We start from the raw sequence: 19,186 nt of genomic DNA, 5'->3' as shown, positions 1-19,186 counted from the left end.
GGAAAGATTTATCCACTAAGCCAGCCTAGTTAGGTTTGAGGTTGGTGTATCTGCGTTGTGAGAGCTAGGTCGCGGATTCGATTACCACCTGGTTCAGATTTTATTCTAAACAGATGAGGTTTTTTTTTTCTCGGACTCTTTCATCTTTGACTTCCACTTCTTCTTTCACTTCCTTCTTGTCTTCAACATTCTCTTTTTTAACTTCATCCAAATGTATTTCTTCTTTCTTGACTTCATCAATGTTTTCTTCTTTCTTCACTTCACTCTCTTCATTCATAATATCTACTTCTTCACTCTTCCCCTCGTCCATTTCTGCACTTTTCACTTCAGGGGTTTCCTGTTTCATTGCCTCCTCAGCTGCCTGCTGTTTTTCTCGCTCCAGAACGGACTGGAACGTAGAATGAAACACACAATGTTCATCTTGTACTGTTACGAGAACTGGATTGTTGCAGGTTGTGTTGTTGAATGGGGCGCCACACGCCCTGAATAGCACTTGGCGTTTATCCTGGAGGATCAAAACAGACCAATAGGTTTTAAACTAGTAGTTTTTATTGAAGTAGTACAAAAGTTGTTCTGAGTTTGTACTTGAATTAATGTAAAAGCCATCCCGAGTTTTTACTTTAACTTACTTGAATTAGGTTTTAAACTAGTAGTTTTTATTGAAGTAGTACAAAAGTTGTTCTGAGTTTGTACTTGAATTAATGTAAAAGCCGTCCCGAGTTTGTACTTTAACTTACTTGAAGTAGGTTTTAAACTAGTAGTTTTTATTGAAGTAGTACAAAAGTTGTTCTGAGTTTGTACTTGAATTAATGTAAAAGCCGTCCCGAGTTTTTACTTTAACTTACTTGAAGTAAAGTAAAAGAGCTACTACTGCTCCATTGTCAATGCCTCAGCTGGGATTGAACCCACACCCTCCTGTTTAAAATACGAACTTCACGACACCTACTGCCGAAAATCGGGAGAGTCATCATTTGAAGCTAGATATTAAAAGTAACATTGCTCGTAGGTTCCTGAATAACCACATTTCTGATAATGTTTAGGAAATTCTTCTTCACAATAATTCTCGAGAACGGTTTGGTAATTATTAACCTGTCGCGTATAATATCTCTAGTAGCGCGGTCAAACTTTCTTGACTTGGCGGGGCGGAGCGCTACCGCACTCCTTAATAAAATTTGGCACCCAAGTTCAACACCTCTAAAAAAACATCATTTGCTCAATATGCTATTGGGCTCAATCGGGCCTATGAAAGCCCTTTCTTAGGTCCAATTGTCTGAGCGAGTTCAATAGTTTACTGAACCATTGTAGAATTTTATAGTCCCCCTCGTAATTTTGAAGCAAAAATATTTGCTAGGGTAGGTAGTTCCTTTCTGGAACAGGCTCTTGAACTAAAACCCATCTTCAACATTTCAGTATCTTGACAGTGGTGATGAAATCTCCATCATTCAACTCACAGACATCCACTACGATCCGAAATACTTAGCAGGCAAGACCGCCCACTGTATTGCTCCCCTATGCTGTCGTGTTGATCAACCAAATGCTTCGTCAGAGACTGATAGGGCCTTCAACTGTCTCCTCAACTATTTCTTCCTCCACTGTTTCTTTCTCTACTTTCCCTTCCTTTAGTGCTTCTTCTTCTACTTTATCTATCCGGGTCTCATTTTCATTCAGAACTCTTTCATCTTTGACTTCCACTTCTTCTTTCACTTCCTTCTTGTCTTTAACATTCTCTTCTTTAACTTCATCCAAATGTATTCCTTCTTTCTTGACTTCATCAATGTTTTCTTCTTTTTTCACTTCACTCTCTTCATTCATAATATCTACTTCTTCACTCTTCCCCTCGTCCATTTCTGCGCTTTTCACTTCAGGGGTTTCCTGTTTCATTGCCTCCTCAGCTGCCTGCTGTTTTTCTCGCTCCAGAACGGATTGGAACGTAGAATGAAACACACAATGTTCATCTTGTACTGTTACGAGAACTGGATTGTTGCAGGTTGTGTTGTTGAATGGGGCGCCACACGCCCTGAACAGCACTTGGCGTTTATCCTGGAGGACCAAAACAGACCAATAGGTTTTAAACTAGTAGTTTTTATTGAAGTAGTACAAAAGTTGTTCTGAGTTTGTACTTGAATTAATGTAAAAGCCGTCCCGAGTTTTTACTTTAACTTACTTGAAGTAAAGTAAAAGAGCTACTACTGCTCCATTGTCAATGCCTCAGCTGGGATTGAACCCACACCCTCCTGTTTAAAATACGAACTTCACGACATCACTGAGGCAGGTCGTGCTTTTTTCATTCAGTGCTCTATGTCGTAGCATGCCCATTCCATAGTATGTTCCTTATCAGAAGTATCAGGTGATAAGAGACATACCTAATACTTCCCATTTAGGTGCTGGGTCAACACAAGACCTACAGAAAGTAGCCCATGTGCAAATTTTTTGTCAACTCTAAGAATCGAACCTTGATAACCAAACTCTGGGATATTTAAGTACTCACCCTAAGGATATGTCGTATGCAGAACTTGGTCAGTGGTACACATGTGCTAAAGCACCTCACTCCATCCTCCTGATGATGACATTTGTATGTTTTCCCCTTGTTTGGTGTTTTGGATGTGCTGGCTGTACGCTTCTCATGTTCCCTCTTAGCCAGTATAGTGTCCAGACGGTGCTTTCTCCCATATGCAATGAGAGCCTTGAGCTGACGATACTTCTTCATTTCTTCCAATGAGGTTTTCTTCTGACTGTGAATGCTACAGTAGAGTTATCTGTTTAGGATTGAGTTAGCCACGGGAAGGAATCGAACCCCTGATCTAGTGTTTACAAGGCAGGCGCTTCCTTCCACAAACTAGCTATTAGGTTGGCTCAGGTAATGGTTTTGATTTTCCGTGAAGGCATTTCCGGAAGGCAGGCAAATGTCTTTGAATTTCCGAATTCTTCACGTTTCGATGCTTTTCCCAGATTCTCACCATACTTCGTCCAAGGCCCTACATCCACCAGTTGGGTGTACGAATCTTTCATCCAGTATTGGGGATGGTCACTGCCGGAATCTGCAAGGCAGACGTTCCTCAAGGGTGGCTACTACAGTTTCCTGACAGAGAAGAACCTGAGGATTATTGTCCTCAATACGAATGTCTATCAGAAGTTGAACTGGTGAGTTTTGTCCGAGAGGAAGAAAGGGCTGTTATGTCTAATTGCTAGGGTAAAGGCCGATTCTGATCCTATATGTTTTTTCAGTTCGTTTCGCAAGGAATATCAGTTGGTCCCATTTTGAAGAAATTTGGAAGAAGTCTTCAATACGAAAAGGAAATTTTCTCACTAGATTTTGGGCACTATCGGGAGCGCTTAAAGAATTCTCAATTCTACATGTTAATTGAACAACTAGTTCTGTTACTAAGCATCCGAATATTGAAAAAAAAGTGTCTTATACATACTGTCTGAAAAAGGACTTGAAACTTTTATTTTAGGAAAAGGACCTAGTAATCAAGTAGGTAAGTTCCTTGGCATTTGAACAAAACTTTTATAAAATTCTCTGAAATTTCTCTTCCAATTCCAGGTGGAATGTGCTGTATCCCGTGGACCCAAATGATCAGCTGAGCTGGTTAGCAAGCACCCTATTAGAAGCTGAGAAGAATAACGAGAAGGTTCATATCCTATCTCATATCCCGCCTGGTAGTGAAGATACTATGCAGGTGTTCCAACGAGAATATAGGAAAATTATAAACAGGTATGTTAAACCATAAACCAGGGCCATTTACTTTAAGCTAGTGGAAATACTACACACGTAACGAGAATATAGGAAAATCATAGACAGGTAGGTATGTAGGTATATTGAGAAAAACCCCAATGTTATTTATTCTGCTTGATGATTTAGGTGCTTAAACAGGGGTAGGTAGGTACATAATCAGAGCAGATATGTAGGAATATTGAAAAATCGACTAGTATTAGCGAAGTAAAGAACTAAGGAAGCAATACTTGAAGACTGAACTAAGTATTCAAGTCAACACCGTTCTCCTATTTTTCATTGGCGACAAAGGTCAAGAGATGTAAGAGACTCCAATAGAGGTGCATCTACACTACAGTCGAAGTTGATTGACATCGACTGGAACCCATTTAAAGTGGATAAGACCGAAGGATTTTAGTAGCAGTTTTTAGGGTGGGTGGTACTTAACATGATATCAAAAACATGAACCTTCTTCCAACAGATTCGAGCACACAATCGCAGCTGAGTTCAATGGACATACGCATTATGAAGACATCACTATATTCTATGACAAGAACAACTCTAGCCGCGCTACCAATGTTGCTTATAACGGAGGAAGCATAACGTCCTACTACAATGTTAATCCTAACTATAGACTGTACAAAGTGGCGAGAGGAACCTGGGTAAGTTGGGAGGAAAAGCTTATTCTTAAAAATCCTGTAAAATGCCTTCACGTCGAAAGTTCAAGTCTTGTCTCAAACCTGCAATTTACTATTAATAGAGTGGGCTCGAGTAATTCGGGTAATAAAGGAGTTTTAGACACCATAAAAGCACTTCTTCTCCGTTTTGGTCACAAAGACTGAAGAGAATCACCTCAAATTAATGAAAAACACTGAAAATGCTCAAGTACAAAAGTGGACTAAAAAAATGATAAATTGGTTTGAATATAATCTTACAAATCAGGTTGGTAGTTCGGGTCCAATTCAAGTCATAAAATTAAGAGTAAGTAGTGTATAAATCGGGGAACTTGTGACAAGCATTGCTTAACACAATTTTAAATTCTCTTTTTCTACAGGAGGTAACAGATTTCGATTCCTACACGTACAACATTTCCAGCATAGTAAACGATTCTGAGCCTGACTGGATCAAGCTGTATAGTTTCAAGGAGGAATACGGGCTGGAATCAACAAGACCTAAATTTCAGCTTTCTAGGTGTTGTGGTTCTGGAGATAGAGCGATCAGTGTGTGAAATGTGAATGAGTGAATGGATCTTGATTTTATAAAATAAGATTATGAATATTTTAACTCACCTTCGAACAGAGTTGATACTTGGGTAGCTGTTAGCGGAGATGAATACTTTGAACATTTGACAAGGGTACCTATCAAAAGTTAATCAGATAGGTACCTATGTTACTTGAATGATGGATGACAATGCTTTGTTTGATAAATATTTCTAGTGAGTATTCTGAGTATGATTCAATTCAATTCATGATCAATGACGAAAATATTCAATTTAATTAATTAGGCATAGAAATTTGGAATAGTCAGCAATTTTTTTTTCTTTTGTGAGTGTTTATGGAAGCATTTTTTCCCCATAGGTATAAATACTTTTTTCTTATCCTGTCCTTCCTCTCTTCGATTTCGGGATGATAAAACCTCCATGGTTACAGTTTCCTCTATCAAATCTCTTATTTGAGTGGGAAAAAAATTCCAATACCAACATATTTTAACCCTTTCCAACCCTTTTTCCAGCAATCACTTGAAAGGCTCAAACAAGGAGAACTACGATGAAAAACGGAAAACCAAAATCCTCTATGTTACTTCTTCTTCCTCTAGCCTTGGTGGCTTGGTCACCGTTGTCTTCTTTATCTAGCTCTGTTATCTGGTATCAATGGCAACTTTCTTCTATCTAGGTACCTATTTTATATTTTCACTTCTATTCCTTATCCTTAAGTTTTCATTTTCACTTTCCTGGCTTTGTTTCCTTTTGGCTTTTCGCTTCGCTTTTCGATTTCGTTCAGTAAGTTCAGTTTTTTTTTTTTTTCTTTGATAAATGAGAAGTTGACCCTTTTTTGATTTCTGTTGAGATATGTGAAGTTTAATATTTTCCCCTCTTTTTACGTGCGCGTTAAAGATTCGCTTACATGATCAAAGATTCGTTTACTGTCAAACTTGAATCTGAAGAAACGATTTTAATCAATACTGTTTTAAGAATTAATTCTAGGTTTAAACCATTACCTATTAAAATTTTAAATTAAAAATAACAATATACCTATGTATTAGGTACCTACCTACTTATACCTAGGAAACAGACAATCTGGATTCATGAGCATAGCGGAAGCATTTATCAATGCTATCAAAGGGCTAAGGAAGAGATGATGCAATGACTATGTGAATACAGTCATATCCCTCAATGATTTCGATTCATACCGATACTATTACACAACCAAAGATGACAACAATGGACAAGAAAAAGAAGTGTCTAGTGTAACTAGCGCCAAGCTAGCTAGTCCATTCAGAATAGAACAGGTCACACCCATTCCCTAACTTGTAATAAGTATGAGTGTAGAAGTGTGGGTGTTTGTGATACTCTACTGTGTCATTTCATTGTCAACTCTGTATGATGAGATTGATGAGTTAGTGGAAGATTTAAATAGGACCTTGGAAAAGCTCGAGCATCTAAATGACAAATTGAATTCTGCAAATAAGAGATTGGAAAAATTCAGAGAAAGAATGGAATAAGTCTCTCAAAGATTGTAAGAAATCAAGAGAGAAATGTTCTAGTTCAATAGAGGATTGAAATATTTTTCAGTACCTAGTTTCTTCAATTCAAAGAGCATTGAAAAATTGTTTCCTGGTGATTAAAAAAACAAGTGGATGTTTTCACTGGCTCATCATACAAATAGGTAAGAAAATAATATCAATAATTGTATAGTGAACCCTCCTTCACAAACATCAAATAATAGACATAGGTAAGAGGAATTAAATTAAACTAATGATGATGAAATGACTATGTGAATACTTGTCCCTCGTTTAGTTCGATACTATTACACAACTAAAGATGACAGAAAGCAATCCATATGGAAAGAAGAATAAGAAGAAGTGATGGTTTAAAGAAGCATTCTGAGGCATCAAAGGACTAACAAAGAAGTGAATAAATCCATTTCTAATTCACGTCAACAAAGTCTCTAGTGTAGTGATATAGAAAGAAGAAAAATAAATAGAAAAAAACAACAAACTATGTATGGTATTTTTCTTACAAAACACAATTGTGTTATTCTTTTATTGTTTTTGACAGAAAGCAATCCATATGGAAAGAAGAATAAGAAGAAGTGATGGTTTAAAGAAGCATTCTGAGGCATCAAAGGACTAACAAAGAAATGAATAAATCCATTTCTAATTCACGTCAACAAAGTTTCTAGTGTAGTGATATAGAAAGAAGAAAAATAAATAGAAAAAAAAACAACAAACTATGTATGGTATTTTTCTTACAAAACTCAATTTTGTTATTCTTTTATTGTTTTTTTTTTTTTCTTCTTCTTCTTCTTCTTCTTCTTTTTTCAATTTTTATCTTCCTTTCCTTCTCTCCTTTTCCTCCAGTTTTATCAATCAATATGTACAATATGATCTTCCACATCTATCTCTACACTTTCTTCAACTGTCTCCTCAACTATTTCTTCCTCCACTGTTTCTTTCTCTACTTTCCCTTCCTTTAGTGCTTCTTCTTCTACTTTATCTATCTGGGTCTCATTTTCATTCCGAACTCTTTCATCTTTGACTTCCACTTCTTCTTTCACTTCCTTCTTGTCTTCAACATTCTCTTTTTTAACTTCATCCAAATGTATTTCTTTTCTCTTGTTTTCATCTCAACATTTCAGTATCTTGACAGTGGTGATGAAATCTCCATCATTCAACTCACAGACATCCACTACGATCCGAAATACTTAGCAGGCAAAACCGCCCACTGTATTGCTCCCCTATGCTGTCGTGTTGATCAACCAAATGCCTCGTCAGAGACTGATAGGGCTACGAAATATGGTCATTATGACAACTGTGATATGCCGCTCGATGTGATACGAAGTGCACTGGAGCAGATCAAGAAGCACAAGGTAGGTTCAGAACTCAGAGGTTCTGGGTTCGATATCGACGGGACACGAGGACGAAAACTTTCTGAATTTTCTGTCCCCGATAAATTTAGTTGGACTTAGAAGGTCGTGCCCTAATTCTGACCAAAAGGAAATTCAAACGTAGGTATCGAACTATCGACCTCTAGACTTTTGTTTCGGATATTTTGGGTTTAAACTCCACCCGGAGCCAACTTTTCTGACGAAACAAAAAAGAATTGATTCCGACATAATTTATTCTGGTCCATACTTATAGGTATTTTTGGAAATTTTCCGCGCAAAGACGATTCCTGAGTTGGGTACAACTTTTTTTTTATTTTTATTTTTATATATATAACACAGGGATACTTGCTATGCTCTGGGGATGCTGGCTAGTTTAAGTATCAACACTGGTTGACGGGTTTGCTTGACTTACGGGTATGTACTGATCATGTGGCGTATCTACATAGAAGATAAAGATCCGCCTGATTAAACAATAAAATAAATAAATTTCCGTCTTTGCTCTCACAAATTCGATTTTAAAACCTAGGGATTAGGTGTATATAACATTTAATTTTGTGTTGACGCACCATAATAAATTAAAATAAATAAAATAATAATAATAATAATAATAGACTCTTGAGTGGAAGGCAACCACTAGGCGAGGTTAACGCCTTAGGCATTCTCTACCACCTAACCCTTAGAGCTCCATTATTATGTGGTCAAATTCTCAAATAGATGAGGATAAAATTCCACTCGGTTCACCGTTTTCTGATGAACCGTTCCGGGGATATTCGCAATTATAAATTTTTGGACATAATATTTTACACATTTTCACATCCCTGTCAGTGGATTCTTTTTTACTTATTATTATATAAAAAAAAACTCTTCACACATCACTGAAGTTAAGCAACGTTGAGCGTGGTATCTGGTTGAGTGATCGTCTGGGCAATCAAAAGTCCAAATTCACACGTGTTGCTGGCTTTCCCCGGCCCCACTCAGGCTGAGTGAGGTTAATGTGAGAAGGCAGGTATCTTGTCGCCGAACGAAGGGTAAAGACCCTGTCACTAAAAATCTTAGCAGTTATACAGTGACCCACCTCTGTGACCGAGTGGTTAGAAGAACTGACTCTTAACTCGGAGGTGCTGGGTTCGGATTCCGGACGAACGGAAATTTGCTGACCAAACTTTTCTGTTCCCGGATAGACATGGATGTAAAAGAATATTACTTAGATAAAGTAATGCAAAAGCCGAGTTACTTTTTTTTTTTTTGCAAGTTATATCTATCACCCACCAAAAAATCACTTGTAAATGAGCATTGGATAGGTAATTTTTCAGCATTAGCCGAAGACCAAACCATACAGTAGTCAGGATGGATACTTACTGAACATGTTGGAGATTGAAGGTGGCAGAGGATCCACCAGTGAATTCCTCTGCATGCTGATTCTCCACAGCAAATACACGGACACAAATCGGAGCAAATTCCACACCTCGGCTGGGATCGAACCCACGCCCTCCTGTTTACCAGGCGAGCGTCTTGACCACTACGCTACCGAGGCAGGATAAAACCTAGGGTAGCCAGCGACAACAGAAAGGTCGAGTTTTACCACCGTGGATTGTCTCAGGATTGAGTTCAATCCGAGGTTGACCTAGGTATGTATAGGGAAATCCTCGTTTAATCTTAATCCCAAGTTGGTAAACCCCAGCATAAGTACATTGGATACACAAGTTGTCAACACATCACTGAAGTTAAGCAACGTTGAGCGTGGTATCTGGTTGAGGTCGAGTTTTACCACCGTGGATTGTCTCAGGATTGAGTTCAATCCGAGGTTGACCTAGGTATGTATAGGGAAATCCTCGTTTAATCTCAATCCCGAGTTGGTAAACCCCAGCATACGTACATTGGATACACAAGTTGTCAACGCATCACTGAAGTTAAGCAACGTTGAGCGTGGTATCTGGTCGGACTAACACTCCTCTGGTCGATTCAAAACAAAGACTCTGAAGAGCCTATACACATGGTAAGTTTTATGTATTAGCCAGCAGTGAGCGAATGCTGAATCCAGTTCCCAATGGATCACTGAAGTTAAGCAACATTGTACGTGGTTAGTATCAAGATGGGTAACCATCTGGTCAATCACATGCTGCTGGCTTTTCCAGACCCCACTGAGGCTGGGTGGGGTTAATGTGAGTAGGTGGGTAGCTTGTTTCCGAATTGTGGGTAAAAAACCCTTTCCCTAAGGTCCTTGGTGATTAAAAAAACCCATTTTGGAATAAAAAGAAAGAAACAACACTCCTCTGGTCGATTCAAAACAAAGACTCTGAAGAGCCTATACACATGGTAAGTTTTATGTATTAGCCAGCAGTGAGCGAACGCTGAATCCACCAGTTCCCAATGGATCACTGAAGTTAAGCAACATTGTACGTGGTTAGTATCTAGATGGGTAACCATCTGGTCAATCACGTGCTGCTGGCTTTTCCAGAACCCACTGAGGCTGGGTGAGGTTAATGTGAGTAGGTGGGTAGCTTGTTTCCGAATTGTGGGTAAAAACCCCTTTCCCTAAGGTCCTTGGTGATTAAAAAACCCATTTGGGAATAAAAAGAAAGAAAGTAAAAGGTCTACATTGTGTCACTCGTATTGACCATCTGATGAGGGACATACAATGGGTTGGACATGCTTCAACACAGATCACATGAGTCTATTGAGATAAATCGATTTGAACAAAGCAAGCTTCCTTGCAGGAGACACTAGTGCAATGCGTTCATGCCTATGTGTTTCTGCGCATTTCTTATATCTTGACATTACAACTCTTTGAACTTTTTCATTAGAATGGTTTCGGCATTTGAAGTTTCGAACTTTTAAAGACACTTTTTCGGAGATTTCCCTTTCGATTTGGATTTATCACAACTTTTTACACAGGAATCGACCTTTTTTTCATAATGTTTACCCGAATTCATATACTGTGTTACCTGTTACCTAAGCTATGTTTTATATTGATATTATTGCAGGCAATCCATACCAATGTTATCAGCATATTTTTGGACATTTTCTTTATGCTAACTGGATTTGGAGATGCATACCGTAAGTATTTACCTGTAAGCTTTTTGGCCTGCAAGTCCAAACACTGATGTGGGGGAAGATCGGAGGATGCTCCAAATTTTCGGAGTGGCCTACAGCAAAACAGAAAAATGAAGCCCTAGGGACCCCCTGAATACGGCCCTGAGTCAGAGCACGAACCATATCTGTTGAAGAAAAATTCGCCCCGGGCGGGGATCGAACCTGCCTGCAAGTCCAAACACTGATGTGGGGGAAGATCGGAGGATGCTCCAAATTTTCGGAGTGGCCTACAGCAAAACAGAAAAATGAAGCTCAAGGGACCCCCTAAATACGGCCCTGAGTCAGAGCACGAACCATATCTATTGAAGAAAAATTCGCCCCGGGCGAGGATCGAACCCGCGACCCAGCGCTTACAAGACAGACGCGCTACCCTCCAAGCTAACTGGACTGGCGCCTTCTTATTTATGTTGCCTTCTTATTTGACGTTTGAATCATGTAGATTATTTGTATTTTCATTCAATAAAATTTGATTGGCAATCAAGAGGCTGGCGCAAGATAGAGCAAAGTGGAGAGACATCATTGAAGAAATATAGAGCTACCTCCTCCCATAGAAGACGCAACCTATGATTACAAGACAGACGCGCTACCCTCCAAGCTAACTGGACTGGCGCCTTCTTATTTATGTTGCCTTCTTATTTGACGTTTGAATCATGTACATTATTTGTATTTCCATTCAATGAAATTTGATTGGCAATCAAGAGGCTGGCGCAAGGTAGAGCAAAGTGGAGAGACATCATTGAAGAAATATAGAGCTACCTCCTCCCATAGAAGACGCAACCTATGAATGAATGAAAATTTGATTTGATTTGTGCTTTTTCGTTTCAGGTTTGGGTGACTTGTTTTCATTTCTCATCTGCGTCATTCATTTCTTATTTTTTTTTTGTAATGGATGTCTAAGAAAGTAAGTAAGTAGGTCTATAAATGATCATTTTTTAGTAGAAAACCGGATATATTTTTTTTCCATAGTAGATGTCCTTATGTGAATCTAAGGATATTTTTGAAGGGCGCCCGGGCGTTTTCCAAGAGGAAGTTAACTCAAGGATTCCAATGTTTAGTGGAAAGACGAGAGTTATTATTTCTGGCTCTGAAATACTACTTGCCTTACAATTTATTGTCTGTTAATTTATATTTATTTAAACCTACATTGCCTTTTCATTTCAAGCCTGGATATAAAAATCAAACCTTTCTACTTTGCTATTAAGTTACAAATTTACAATTTTCTCTTTATATTTCTATGGGCTTCTTCTATTGCGAATTATTTAAAATTTGCCTTGTATACCAAAAGGTTATACATATAGATTGATGTAAGTATTGAACGAAGTCCCTTGTAGAATGCATTTTGGCGTTCGCGAAAAACACTTAGTTTTATTTATGTAGTTCTGTGAACTATACAGGACAGATTTGTACTGATTTTGAGTGTGTGTGAATACAGTGAATTGAGGAGAAACAATTTGAATTCATGACAATGTCCGCCTTGAACAAAAATATTCGGACCTTTCCCAAATTTCGCTATAATTTATAATATTTATATTGGAATTTTTTAATATTTATTGTCCTGTGTTGTGTACGTATAAAATTTGTGATGTACTTACTCAACTTACATGTTTAGCACTATGTAAAGTATTTCAACTCGTTATTTTATCTGTATGTATTTTTTAAATCGAGTTTATTAACGTATATTAATTTTAATAAATAAAATGGGATGTATCATTTCTTGCTCCGATTTGTGTCCGTGTATTTGCTGTGGAGAATCAGCATGCAGAGGAATTCACTCGTGGATCCTCTGCCACCTTCAATCTCCAACATGTTCAGTAAGTATCTATCCTGACTACTGTATGGTTTGGTCTTCGGCCAATACTGAAAAATTACCTATCCAATGCTCATTTACAAGTGATTTTTTGGTGGGTGATAGATATAACTTGCAAAAAAAAAGTAACTCGCCTTTTGCATTACTTTATGTAAGTAATATTCTTTTACATCCATGTCTATCCGGGAACAGAAAAGTTTGGTCAGCAAATTTCCGTTCGTCCGGAATCCGAACCCAGCACCTCCGAGTTAAGAGTCAGTTCTTCTAACCACTCGGTCACAGAGGTGGGTCACTGTATAACTGCTAAGATTATTATTGACAGGGTCTTTGCCCTTCGTTCGGCGACAAGATACCTGCCTTCTCACATTAGTATGTACCTTGTACCTATATTTTTGAAAATTATATTTTTTTGTGTTCTTTTCTCTCGTGTTTAGTACTTCAAAAAGAAACCCAGGGGCGATAACACGTTGAATATACCAGACACTAACGGCTTATTGAAGTTAAGCAACGGTGGGCGTGGTTTGTGTCCGGATAGGTGACCATGTGGGTAATCTCATGATACTTGTTTCTTTCTGGTCACACTGAAGACTGAAGCTAGTTGAGGGTAATATCAGGAGGCTGAGGAAGTTAGTAGCCGAAGAGAGGAGGAGAAAACCAGCCGTTAGAAAAAAAAACCTCATCTGTTTAGAATAAAATCTGCACCAGGTGGTAATCGAATCCGCGACCTAGCTCTCACAACGCAGATACACCAACCTCAAACCTAACTAGGCTGGCTTAGTGGATAAATCTTTCCCTCTCCAGTAGAAAGAAAGGTTCACCCAATGAAAGACGAAACACAATTTTTTCTAGTAGTGCACATTGCATACCCACATAGTTTCACGGCGTTCATACAAACAAATTCAACCGTCCATGTTGAATGTTCCTCTCGTAAATTTCTTACGGATCACTGAAGTTGAGCAACATTGTGCTTAATTGATACTTGGACGGGTGACCATCTCGGGGTTCTAGGGCATCATGTTTGGCTATTACGGGGTATACTAAGCCAAGTCCACTGAGTTTGAAAAATTAAGCTCTGAATACCAGCAAGGTGGCTTATGTCCTGAACCTAAAATAAAGAAGAAAACGACAGAAATAACAACACGACGAGACTTTTTTTATTTCTTACGTTGTATTTTATTGAAACTTATACAATAATAGTAAATTTAATATAAAGACTGATACGATACAAAAGAAAAAATAATAATAATCAAACTACAAAATGTAATTATACTTAAAAAACAAAATGAAATAATTATTATATTTAATATTCACAGAAAAAAATAAATAGAAAATAATATGATCAAAAGGTCCGAAAGGAAGTAAATCATAAAGAGATAAACGATGGAGGGGAAAAACCAAAAACAAAATGGCGCCCAAAATGACATTTTCATTCCCAGTGTGGATAATATTTTTCTTAAGGTACTTTATTCCAATAATCATTACTTTTATGATTAATCAATAATCACTGACGTATACATAAATGAAAGATGATAACACAAATCTGTGGGTACTATCCTCACACGCGTCTTTTTATTCCCCCGTCAAAAACTGACCTCATTCTATGCAATATTTCAAGAACGTAACGTAATCTCAGGAATTTGATTCATACCTTGTGCGTAAGTATTACAATGTATTACATAATCATGTGCGATACAACAGAGCAAGATTATACAGTAAGGGACATAATGGATCCTAGGTAATACTAATGGAAAACTGAGGAAATATTGGGAAAAATTCAAATCTGAGATGAAAACTCCGAAGAAATAACTGTAAAAGGTCGAAAATTGAATTTTTATTTTCCGTTCTAATGAAAGAGTTTAAATCTGTGTGACGTCAGACTTTACGCAGTTGTTTTTTTTGTCCGTTAGGTAGCGCCACTATGCAAGCGCGCTAGCGGAGGAGCAGAAAGAACTGCGCAGAAACGTATGCGCACAAACACATTAATGCGTTGCCTGCGAGGGAGCTTTGCTCGGGACATTTGATGTGACGTCATCGCCTACGGGAGCGTATGCCGTGACGTCAAAGTTCACGATTTACCAGTATTTTTTAAATCGATTTATCTCGGGATCTAGAAGTCGTAGAAGAAAAAGAAAAATTTCGTTGATCCTCATTTTTCTTGCTCTATGACTTTGAAACATCACCCAAGTATGCGCAACTGATCTATTATGTGCAATCGCGAGCTGATTTAAATCCGGTCCCATTCAGGCTGGGTAGAAGAAAAAGAAAAATTTCGTTGGTCCTCATTTTTCTTGCTCTATGACTTTGAAACATCACCCAAGTAAGCGCAACTGATCTATTATGTGCAATCGCGAGCTGATTTAAATCCGGTCCCATTCAGGCTGGGTGAGGTTAAAATATGAGGAGGCGGGTAGCTTGTCGCTGAATGGATGGTAAAGCCCTTGTCACTAAAAACCTCATCAGTTGTACAGTGGCGTTAAGCATTTAAATTCTACCCCTTTATACTCTCCTCTCGGACACTTCTTCCTTTCTCTCTCTCAAGTTTTCTTTTGTTAATTGTTATGTACCTAATATGGGAAAACATGTAAAATGTGACTTTGGAACAAAAATACCTAGGTACTTATACATATTTATGTACAATTAATAAATGTGGGTGTTTATTGTTTAGTGCTGCTTGTGGGGTTCTTTTCCGTTTCTGTCGTTTGTAGGGTGGTTTATCTACTATACAGTTAATTAATTATTATGTTGGGTTAATTATGTCTCTTTATATGTAATTAATAACTCTCGCACGATTTGTTCGATTTTTATGAAATCTGAAATGCACTTTAGGTTCGAAAATCAATTGTTTATCAATAGATATCACGACATACTAAATGCCTCCTTTTGCAATCAATTTCCATTTTTCACCACTTGACAGTGGTGAAATACACTGGATGCAAGTCATACGCGGAGATGAAGAGGAAATCTTCAGACAGAACATCATGGAGAGCTACCAACCAATCTACTGATTGAGCAATATGATGATATTCCATTTTTCAATTATCTTTTTACGTTGGTGTTGCCGCTACTGGTCGCTACTTACGATTGAAGTAGCTTGCAAGTCATACGCGGAGATGAAGAGGAAATCTTCAGACAGAACATCATGGAGAGCTACCAACCAATCTACTGATTGAGCAATATGATGATGTTCCATTTTTCAATTATCTTTTTACGTTGGTGTTGCCGCCACTGGTCGCTACTTTCGATTAAAGTAGCTGCTCAATTGTCCTCACGAAGCTGAGTGTATTCCGATTTCCCGAAAAACAGAGCCAAAAAACTTCGAACCGGCGTCCGGCATGCAAACCTAGTGTGATACCCATTCGGCCACAGAGGTTGCCTAAAACTTACTAATCCTTTTTCTGTAATCTCGTTTCAGGTCAGGGTGGCTTAGGAGACCGAGGTACAATGGGAAGTCCTTACGAAGATATTGGAGGTATGCCTCATCAGAGTGTACCTGGGAACACTTTCGGACCATCTGTCTATAATACTTAAGTGTCGAGTAGAAATAGTGAGTGGAGTGTGAAGAGAGTGACTGAGTATAGTGACAACAGGGGGAGAGACACAGACACACAGATAGTTACCGAAAGGACGTAGGTACCTTAAAAGACACACAATTGCCTACTAACATAGCACCAGAATTCACCAATGTATTAATTCTTAGTTCTATCGTACTTAATTAGTTCTATTGACATATTGTTCCCATGTATCTTGGAGGTATGCCTCATCAGAGTGTACCTGGGAACACTTTCGGACCATCTGTCTATAATACTTAAGTGTCGAGTAGGAATAGTGAGTGGAGTGTGAAGAGAGTGACTGAGTATAGTGACAACAGGGGGAGAGAGACACAGACAGATACTTAAGTGTCGAGTAGGAATAGTGAGTGGAGTGTGAAGAGAGTGACTGAGTATAGTGACAACAGGGGGAGAGAGACACAGACAGATAGTTACCGAAAGGACGTACCTTAAAAGACACAGAATTGCCTACTAACATAGCACCAGAATTCACCAATGTATTAATTCTTAGTTCTATGGTACTTAATTATAATTAGTTCTATTGACATATTGTTCCGATGTATACAACAATCAACGTTTTTTCAATTTCAAAAATGCAGGAAGTTTCAAACGTAGGTAATGTGTAAAATTTGTGATGAATGAAAATGATGAAATAGCATTTTCTTTTTTGAAAATGAGCAGAAATGATTTCTTTTTATTTATTATTACTTTTTTGTAATGGATGTCTAAGAAAGTAAGTAAGTAAGTAGGTCTATAAATGATCATTTTTTAGTAGAAAACCGGATATATTTTTTTCCATAGTAAATGTGAATCTAAGGATATTTTTGAAGGGCGCCCGGGCGTTTTCCAAGAGGTGGTTAACTCAAGGATTCTTATGTTTAGTGGAAAGACGGGAGTTATTATTTCTGGCTCTGAAATACTACTTGCCTTACAATTTATTGTCTGCTAATTTATATTTATTTAAACCTACATTGCCTTTCCATTTCAAGCCTGGATATAAAAATCAAACCTTTCTATTTTGCTGTTAAGTTACAAATTTACAATTTTCTCTTTGTATTTCTATGGGCTTCTTCTATTGCGAATTATTTAAAATTTGCCTTGTATACCAAAAGGTTATACATATAGATTGATGTAAGTATTGAACGAAGTCCCTTGTAGAATGCATTTTGGCGTTCGCGAAAAACACTTGGTTTTATTTATGTAGTTCTGTGAATTATACAGGACAGATTTGTACTGATTTTGAGTGTGTGAATACAGTGAATTGAGGAGAAACAATTTGAATTCATGACAATGTCCGCCTTGAACAAAAATATTCGGACCTTTCCCAAACTTCGCTATATTTTATAATATTTATATTGGAATTTTTAATATTTATTGTCCTGTGTTGTGTACGTAAATTTGTGATGTACTTACTCAACTTACATGTTTAGCACTATGTAAAGTATTTTAACTCGTTATTTTATCTCTATGTATTTTTAAATCGAGTTTATTAACGTATATTAATTTTAATAAATAAAATGGGATGTATGTACCTTGTACCTATATTTTTGAAAATTATATTTTTTTGTGTTCTTTTCTCTCGTGTTTAGTACTTCAAAAAGAAACCCAGGGGCGATAACACGTTGAATATACCAGACACTAACGGCTTATTGAAGTTAAGCAACGGTGGGCGTGGTTTGTGTCCGGATAGGTGACCATGTGGGTAATCTCATGATACTTGTTTCTTTCTGGTCACACTGAAGACTGAAGCTAGTTGAGGGTAATATCAGGAGGCTGAGGAAGTTAGTAGCCGAAGAGAGGAGGAGAAAACCAGCCGTTCCGAGAAAAAAAAAACCTCATCTGTTTAGAATAAAATCTGAACCAGGTGGTAATCGAATCCGCGACCTAGCTCTCACAACGCAGATACACCAACCTCAAACCTAACTAGGCTGGCTTAGTGGATAAATCTTTCCCTCTCCAGTAGAAAGAAAGGTTCACCCAATGAAAGACGACACACAATTTTTCCTAGTAGTGCACATTGCATACCACATAGTTTTACGGCGTTCATACAACTAAATTCACCGTGGATGTTAAATGTTCCTCTCGTAAATTTCTTACAGATCACTGAAGTTGAGCAACATTGTGCTTAATTGATACTTGGACGGGTGACCATCTCGGGGTTCTAGGGCATCATATTTGGCTATTACGGGGTATACTAAGCCAAGTCCACTGAGTTTGAAAAACTAAGCTCTGAATACCAGCAAGGTGGCTTATGTCCTCAACCTAAAATAAAGAAGAAAACGACAGAAATAACAACACGACGAGACTTTTTTTATTTCTTACGTTGTATTTTATTGAAACTTATACAATAATAGTAAATTTAATATAAAGACTGATACGATACAAAAGAAAAAATAATAATAATCAAACTACAAAATGTAATTATACTTAAAAAACAAAATGAAATAATTATTATATTTAATATTCACAGAAAAAAATAAATAGAAAATAATATGATCAAAAGGTCCGAAAGGAAGTAAATCATAAAGAGATAAACGATGGAGGGGAAAAACCAAAAACAAAATGGCGCCCAAAATGACATTTTCATTCCCAGTGTGGATAATATTTTTCTTAAGGTACTTTATTCCAATAATCATTACTTTTATGATTAATCAATAATCACTGACGTATACATAAATGAAAGATGATAACACAAATCTGTGGGTACTATCCTCACACGCGTCTTTTTATTCCCCCGTCAAAAACTGACCTCATTCTATGCAATATTTCAAGAACGTAACGTAATCTCAGGAATTTGATTCATACCTTGTGCGTAAGTATTACAATGTATTACATAATCATGTGCGATACAACAGAGCAAGATTATACAGTAAGGGACATAATGGATCCTAGGTAATACTAATGGAAAACTGAGGAAATA

General features: G+C 37.6%; 3 protein-coding genes and 1 long non-coding RNA gene across 4 annotated transcripts; 2 read left to right on the top strand and 2 right to left on the bottom strand.

Annotated features, from left to right (window-relative positions):
* Positions 1 to 1,542: 1,542 nt before the first annotated feature.
* LOC113470198 lies at positions 1,543 to 2,752 on the bottom strand (the record flags this gene model as incomplete). The annotated part of the gene is made up of 2 exons (XM_026828451.1): positions 1,543 to 2,040; positions 2,489 to 2,752. Coding segments are annotated over 2 exons (762 nt in total), but the record flags the coding sequence as incomplete, so codon positions are not given.
* Positions 2,753 to 2,826: 74 nt separating this feature from the next.
* LOC103515886 (sphingomyelin phosphodiesterase-like) lies at positions 2,827 to 5,084 on the top strand. The gene is made up of 5 exons (XM_026828450.1): positions 2,827 to 3,141; positions 3,545 to 3,715; positions 4,194 to 4,374; positions 4,767 to 4,903; positions 5,012 to 5,084. The coding sequence occupies exons 1-5, from the start codon at positions 2,861 to 2,863 to the stop codon at positions 5,082 to 5,084; spliced, it is 843 nt and encodes a 280-aa protein (XP_026684251.1). The 5' UTR covers positions 2,827 to 2,860.
* A 3,097-nt stretch (positions 5,085 to 8,181) lies between these two features.
* Positions 8,182 to 9,275, bottom strand: LOC113470197. The gene is made up of 2 exons (XR_003393340.1): positions 9,178 to 9,275; positions 8,182 to 8,279 (listed from the first exon to the last, which is right to left on the bottom strand). It is a non-coding gene; the product is annotated as an uncharacterized LOC113470197 (long non-coding RNA).
* Positions 9,276 to 9,765: 490 nt separating this feature from the next.
* LOC103515882 lies at positions 9,766 to 16,606 on the top strand. The gene is made up of 6 exons (XM_026828449.1): positions 9,766 to 9,814; positions 10,803 to 10,875; positions 11,737 to 11,773; positions 12,619 to 12,722; positions 16,131 to 16,187; positions 16,469 to 16,606. Exons 1-6 carry the CDS (start codon positions 9,812 to 9,814, stop codon positions 16,525 to 16,527), a joined length of 333 nt encoding a protein of 110 aa, XP_026684250.1. The 5' UTR covers positions 9,766 to 9,811; the 3' UTR covers positions 16,528 to 16,606.
* The last annotated feature ends 2,580 nt before the right edge of the window (positions 16,607 to 19,186 follow it).

Source organism: Diaphorina citri, unplaced genomic scaffold (genome assembly GCF_000475195.1).
Source record: "Diaphorina citri unplaced genomic scaffold, Diaci psyllid genome assembly version 1.1 scaffold1436, whole genome shotgun sequence".
Classification (NCBI taxonomy): Eukaryota; Metazoa; Arthropoda; class Insecta; order Hemiptera; family Psyllidae; genus Diaphorina; species Diaphorina citri.
The sequence above is the reverse complement of the archived record's forward strand: the minus strand, read 5'-3'. Positions and strand labels throughout refer to the sequence as shown.